This window comes from Entelurus aequoreus, linkage group LG17 (assembly GCF_033978785.1).
Source record: "Entelurus aequoreus isolate RoL-2023_Sb linkage group LG17, RoL_Eaeq_v1.1, whole genome shotgun sequence".
Classification (NCBI taxonomy): Eukaryota; Metazoa; Chordata; class Actinopteri; order Syngnathiformes; family Syngnathidae; genus Entelurus; species Entelurus aequoreus.
The window spans coordinates 22,189,000-22,196,228 of record NC_084747.1 but is presented as its reverse complement, the minus strand read 5'-3'; the positions used below and the strand labels follow the sequence as shown (position 1 = coordinate 22,196,228).

Here is a 7,229-nt window from a genome sequence, read left to right as displayed (position 1 = left end):
GCAGCGGGGAAGAGTATTCCAGAAGAGCGCTCTCCGAAACACTTCCAGGTATTTTGACTCCAAATGTCCACGTTGATGACGTCTAGGTGAGTGTTTGCCCCTCCCCCTCAGGTAGCTCCGCCCCTCCCCGTCAAAACTCTTCCGGTCCTCAGCGACGCATCGACCAACCTCCTCCCCCCTCCTCCGCTCCCCCGGGCCCACCTCGGGGACGCACGCCTCCCAGCATGCTCGGCGGCGGCGGCGGCGGAGGCTCCGCCTACCCTCCTCGCCCCGCCTCCGGCAGCATGATGTCATCGAGTCCCGATTGGCCGAGCAGCGGACACTCGCGACTGCGTCAGGCCTCCTCCTCGTCCAAAGGCGACAGTCCTGAGAAACAGCGGCCCGCCACCAAGGTGAGCCAATCTGTTGCCGTGGCAACCTGCACCCGACCCATTGTTGCTATGGTGACAACACCGCGTGTGTGCGTGCGCGCAGGCACCATCTCCATGTGCCTTGGATCGCACCGCCGCCTGGTTACTCAACATGAACTCCGCCTCTTCCTACGCCGAGACGGAAGATGAGCGTCACGACGACGCCCTCGTTGAAAGGGTAACCCCGCCCCCTCACCTGTTGAAATGGAAGCACACCTGAAGTGTGTGCGTGTGTGTGTAGTACCAGCAGGACATTGCACTGCTGCAGGAGAAACTGCGCGTGGCGGCGCTGCGTCAGGAGGAGTGCGAGTCCCGCCTCCTTGTCCAGGACCAGCAGAACCAGCGTCTGCTGCAGGAATACCAGGTGAGACCGAGTGATTGCTACACTTATTGATCCCCACAGGTGTGATCGGTTCTTGTGTGTGTGTGTGTGTGTGTGTGTGTGTGTGTGTGTGTGTGTGTGTGTGTGTGTGTGTGTGTGTGTGTGTGTGTGTGTGTGTGTGTGTGTGTGTGTGTGTGTGTGTGTGTGTGTGTGTGTGTCAGGCCCGGCTGGAGGACACAGAGAGTCGACTGAGGAGGATGCAGGATGATAAAGATCTCCAGATGAACAGTATCATCAGCAGGTTTGTACAGTGTGTGTGTGTGTGTGTGTGTGCGTGTGAGAGGTAAATGTCTTTGACCTCTGACCTGAGCAGGTTGATGGCGGTGGAAGAGGAGCTGAAGAAAGATCACTCTGACATGCAGGCGGTGGTGGACTCCAAACAGAAGATCATCGAGGCCCAGGTGTGATCTCTCACTAGGGATGATACTCGAAACGGGTTTCCCCGGTTGTTTGATAAGAAATGAACCGAGTCCTCGGAATCGAATCCCTTTTTGAGAACCGGTTACCCGTTATCGAGACCGCTATAGTAAAGAAAAAGAGTTGGTTCTTTATTCGAATCCCGTCCCGACCGGAAATGCTCCGTGGGACATCACAAGAAATGGCGTCACGTAGCTCAGTCATTAGGCGCAGATAGGGAAAGCAGGAAAAAAATGGACGGGAAAAAGCGCTCCAAAGTGTAATAAAGTTCAAAACAAAAAGGTATAATCCATCGAATAACTTTACTGAGAGATTTTAGCAGAGTACAAACACATGACCAACACTTTTACCACCAACCGGAAACATAGCAACCAGGCTAGCAACGCACCTCCTTTACGGCAGCTGTCGCAACCTTCTTAAAACAACCGCAGCACATACATATATATACACAACCTATCTACCTTTTTTAACTTTTGTTTTTCTTTCCTTGTAAACGTTACAAAATCACACTGTAGATGTGTTGTTTGTCTAATTATAAATAATGCAGACGAGGCGTGTTGGCTGAGTTCTTGATGTTTACTTTCACGGGTGACGACATGCAACAACACTTTTCGGGGCTACCGCGCATGCTCGTCACTCCCGTTGCATGCTGGGTAGTGTAGTTGTTATATTCCCTAGCTAGCTCATAACATCACATCTTTCCCCCTATAAAGAAATAATGTTAACTCAATAAAGTGTATTTCTTTTTTTAGCTTTAACTTTTCATTTTTTAGCATTGTAACCACATTTGCAAACAACTTTTCTCTTCATAGAATTGTCTTTCAATAAAGAAATAAAGTGCAAAAATGTCAAAGCATCATAACAAACAGTTATGTTCCAATAGCAGCAGAAGTGCACTTTTTGGGGAGCTGTATTATTTCCAGTTTTGTGCCCAAGGGACTGATTTTATTTAACACTATATTATTATTTATACACCTATAGTGATCACAGAGACAGCTTGTTTTTGTGTTACTGTATATATTTGTTTTTATGAAAAATCCCACTTAATATACTTTGGGTAACAACAGTTAATATTTATTTTTTATTTTTTTATTTTTTTAGGTGGGTAACAGTCAATATTTATTTATTTATTAGATTAAATTGTTTTCTTATAAAATAAAAGTGAGCTTTTGTTAAACCAAATATTGTTTGTTTTGTTCCATATACAACAACCTATCTGGACTCCATAAGAGAATCGATAAGGAATCGGTTCGATAAGAGGATTCGATAATAGGCTCGAACTCGATAATTTCTTATCAAACATCATCCCTATCTCTCACACTAACTTGCTACATGGCACTTATGCCCGCCCTCTTGTAAGGCACACACAGTGGTGGTCAAAAGTCTACGTACACTTGTAAAGAACATCCTGTCTTGAGTTTCCAATCATTTCTACAACTCTTATTTTTTTGGTGATGTAGTGATTGGAGCACATACTTGTTGCTCACAAAAAACATTCATGAAGTTTGCTTCTTTTATGAATTTATTATGGCTCTACTGAAAATGTGAGGGTCAAAAGTATACATACAGCAATGTATGTATACATGAGTTCACTTTAGCTCATGAGGAGAACGCGTGGAGCTGCACGCTCAGTCACAGTCTCGCCCTACGCTCTAAGGTACGGCTCTATTTATTCAGGATTTCCCCAGTCAACATCACCGAGGCCGCCTCTAAAAAGGAGTGGTCACACATATGCAAAGCAGCTCCAGTACGCACAATACGTGACGGAATGTGCTGGAGGCCTTGTCTCTGCTTCGTCTGCGTGTTGTCATCTTGTCTTCGTTGAGGTACTTGAAGTCCTTGGCTGTTAGCAGGCATAATAAATTCATAAAAGAAGCAAACTTCATGAATGTTTTTTGTCACCAACAAGTATGTGCTCCAATCACTACATCACAACAAAATAAGAGTTGTAGAAATGATTGACAGCCATGACATGATGTTCTTTACACGTGTATGTATACTTTTGACCACCATGTGAATAGTTTGCAGAGGCAACTCTTTTTCAGGAGGATCTTTTTGACGACTGGACTGATGGATAACTTGCTGTCAAGTCAACATGACCAGCAGATGCTTTCATTTTTAATTTGACAACCAACGTCTTGTCGCATGATTGGATCATATTGAAGTGTAGAACTTAGAGATCTGCAAGAAGTACTTATTTACGTCAAAATTGTCAACAAAATCTGTTTGGCAAGAAAAGGCTTTTTGTTTCTAGCTTTTGGAGGACAACATTATATGTGGCGGACCACATATAATTAAAATAAAATGGCAGGCCCAATAAAATGTAGCGGAGCAGGTGTGGCCCGCGGGTCTTGAGGTAGACAGGTGTGATTTGAGGTAGACAGGTGTGATTTGAGGTAGACAGGTGTGATTTGAGGTAGACAGGTGTGATTTGAGGTAGACAGGTGTGAGGTAGACAGGTGTGATTTGAGTTAGACAGGTGTGATTTGAGGTAGACAGGTGTGATTTGAGGTAGACAGGTGTGAGGTAGACAGGTGTGATTTGAGGTAGACAGGTGTGAGGTAGACAGGTGTGATTTGAGGTAGACAGGTGTGAGGTAGACAGGTGTGATTTGAGGTAGACAGGTGTGATTGAAGGTAGAAAGGTGTGAGGTAGACAGGTGTGATTTGAGGTAGACAGGTGTGAGGTAGACAGGTGTGATTTGAGGTAGACAGGTGTGATTGAAGGTAGAAAGGTGTGAGGTAGACAGGTGTGATTTGAGGTAGACAGGTGTGATTTGAGGTAGACAGGTGTGAGGTAGACAGGTGTGATTTGAGGTAGACGGGTGTGAGGTAGACAGGTGTGATTTGAGGTAGACAGGTGTGAGGTAGACAGGTGTGATTTGAGGTAGACAGGTGTGAGGTAGACAGGTGTGATTTAAGGTAGAAAGGTGTGAGGTAGACAGGTGTGATTTGAGGTAGACAGGTGTGAGGTAGACAGGTGTGATTTGAGGTAGACAGGTGTGAGGTAGACAGGTGTGATTTAAGGTAGAAAGGTGTGAGGTAGACAGGTGTGAGGTAGACAGGTGTGAGGTAGACAGGTGTGATTTGAGGTAGACAGGTGTGATTTGAGGTAGACAGGTGTGAGGTAGACAGGTGTGATTTGAGGTAGACAGGTGTGAGGTAGACAGGTGTGATTTGAGGTAGACAGGTGTGATTTAAGGTAGAAAGGTGTGAGGTAGACAGGTGTGATTTGAGGTAGACAGGTGTGATTTAAGGTAGACAGGTGTGAGGTAGACAGGTGTGATTTAAGGTAGACAGGTGTGATTTGAGGTAGACAGGTGTGATTTGAGGTAGACAGGTGTGAGGTAGACAGGTGTGATTTGAGGTAGACAGGTGTGAGGTAGACAGGTGTGAGGTAGACAGGTGTGATTTAAGGTAGAAAGGTGTGAGGTAGACAGGTGTGATTTGAGTTAGACAGGTGTGAGGTAGACAGGTGTGATTGAAGGTAGAAAGGTGTGAGGTAGACAGGTGTGATTTGAGGTAGACAGGTGTGAGGTAGACAGGTGTGATTTGAGGTAGACGGGTGTGAGGTAGACAGGTGTGATTTGAGGTAGACAGGTGTGAGGTAGACAGGTGTGATTTGAGGTAGACGGGTGTGAGGTAGACAGGTGTGATTTGAGGTAGACAGGTGTGAGGTAGACAGGTGTGATTTGAGGTAGACAGGTGTGAGGTAGACAGGTGTGATTTAAGGTAGAAAGGTGTGAGGTAGACAGGTGTGATTTGAGGTAGACAGGTGTGAGGTAGACAGGTGTGATTTGAGGTAGACAGGTGTGATTTAAGGTAGAAAGGTGTGAGGTAGACAGGTGTGAGGTAGACAGGTGTGATTTGAGGTAGACAGGTGTGATTTGAGGTAGACAGGTGTGAGGTAGACAGGTGTGAGGTAGACAGGTGTGATTTGAGGTAGACAGGTGTGAGGTAGACAGGTGTGATTTGAGGTAGACAGGTGTGATTTGAGGTAGACAGGTGTGATTTAAGGTAGAAAGGTGTGAGGTAGACAGGTGTGATTTGAGGTAGACAGGTGTGATTTAAGGTAGACAGGTGTGAGGTAGACAGGTGTGATTTAAGGTAGACAGGTGTGATTTGAGGTAGACAGGTGTGAGGTAGACAGGTGTGAGGTAGACAGGTGTGATTTAAGGTAGAAAGGTGTGAGGTAGACAGGTGTGATTTGAGTTAGACAGGTGTGAGGTAGACAGGTGTGATTTGAGGTAGACAGGTGTGATTTGAGGTAGACAGATTTGAGGTAGACAGATTTGAGGTAGACAGGTGTGATTTAAGGTAGACAGGTGTGAGGTAGACAGGTGTGATTTGAGGTAGACAGGTGTGATTTAAGGTAGACAGGTGTGAGGTAGACAGGTGTGATTTAAGGTAGACAGGTGTGATTTGAGGTAGACAGATTTGAGGTAGACAGGTGTGATTTGAGGTAGACAGGTGTGAGGTAGACAAGTGTGATTTGAGGTAGACAGGTGTGATGTAGACAGGTGTGATTTGAGGTAGACAGGTGTGAAGTAGACAGGTGTGAGGTAGGCAGGTGTGAGGTAGACAGGTGTGAGGTAGACAGGTGTGAGGTAGACAGGTGTGAGGTAGACAGGTGTGATCATCACTTTGAAGAACTCTGATGTTCTTGCAGGAGAAGAGGATAGCGAGTCTGGACGCTACCAACGGTCGCCTGATGGCGGCGCTCACTCAGATGAAGGAGCGTTACGGCGTGACCTCGCAGAGGAACGGTCTGTTGCCTAGCAACACGTCGTCCTTGCAGATCACGGAGAACGGCGAGTTCCGGAATTCGGGTAATTGTTGAGGCGCCGACGACAGGAAGTGCTCGCTCTCTTTGTGCCCTTTGCGTTGTCAAGGACATGTGACCTTTGAACTTTGGTCCTCACCTCGCCGTTTCCCTCTCTGAACGAGACCTCGGAAGCCTGACACCACTTCCTGTTTCCATGCACGGCTTCCTGCTTTGTGGTCGGAGACGCCAGCGTTTGTGTTGACGTGCAGCAGGAAGCATGCAAAGCTTCAAAATAAAAGACACTTTGCTCCATCATTGTAAAGTTCCCACAATCTTAAATTATTCTTTAGAAAATTCTTGTCTTCTCATTTATTTGGTTGTGAAACCACTTTACTACTTTCTTCTTGTAGCTAAAGCTACACACAGGTTACCATGACAACCAATCAGAAGATTCCAAGTGTGAAATATCCCTAACAACACATACTGATTTTGTAAGTTGACTCCTTAAGATACCAACCCTGTTTATTTCATGCAGGGGAACAAAGTATTTCACTCAAATGATTGAATTTATAACTTTAAGAAAGTAGTCAGTCCCCCACAACCCACACATGAGTCCTGTCCCTTTAAGAAAGTAGTCAGTCCCCCACAACCCACACATGAGTCCTGTCCCTTTAAGAAAGTAGTCAGTCCCCCACAACCCACACATGAGTCCTGTCCCTTTAAGAAAGTAGTCAGTCCCCCACAACCCACACATGAGTCCTGTCCCTTTAAGAAAGTAGTCAGTCCCCCACAACCCACACATGAGTCCTGTCCCTTTAAGAAAGTAGTCAGTCCCCCACAACCCACACATGAGTCCTGTCCCTTTAAGAAAGTAGTCAGTCCCCCACAACCCACACATGAGTCCTGTCCCTTTAAGAAAGTAGTCAGTCCCCCACAACCCACACATGAGTCCTGTCCCTTTAATAAAGTAGTCAGTCCCCCACAACCCACACATGAGTCCTGTCCCTTTAAGAAAGTAGTCAGTCCCCCACAACCCACACATGAGTCCTGTCCCTTTAATAAAGTAGTCAGTCCCCCACAACCCACACATGAGTCCTGTCCCTTTAAGAAAGTAGTCAGTCCCCCACAACCCACACATGAGTCCTGTCCCTTTAAGAAAGTAGTCAGTCCCCCACAACCCACACATGAGTCCTGTCCCTTTAATAAAGTAGTCAGTCCCCCACAACCCACACATGAGTCCTGTCCCTTTAAGAAAG

The 7,229-nt window shown here is 46.2% G+C and overlaps 1 protein-coding gene across 1 annotated transcript in view; it reads left to right on the top strand.

The window, feature by feature from the left end:
* Positions 1–6,297, top strand: part of LOC133632667 (disabled homolog 2-interacting protein-like) — a 76,866-nt gene extending 70,569 nt beyond the window's left edge. Inside the window, exons 29-35 of the mRNA XM_062025230.1 lie at positions 1–48; positions 112–392; positions 475–588; positions 652–774; positions 954–1,033; positions 1,106–1,193; positions 5,878–6,297. The exon at positions 1–48 is cut by the window's left edge and continues 408 nt beyond it. Of these exons, the coding sequence (XP_061881214.1) occupies positions 1–48; positions 112–392; positions 475–588; positions 652–774; positions 954–1,033; positions 1,106–1,193; positions 5,878–6,048 (905 nt within the window). The 3' untranslated portion in view covers positions 6,049–6,297. The remainder of the gene's footprint in view (positions 49–111; positions 393–474; positions 589–651; positions 775–953; positions 1,034–1,105; positions 1,194–5,877) is intronic.
* The last annotated feature ends 932 nt before the right edge of the window (positions 6,298–7,229 follow it).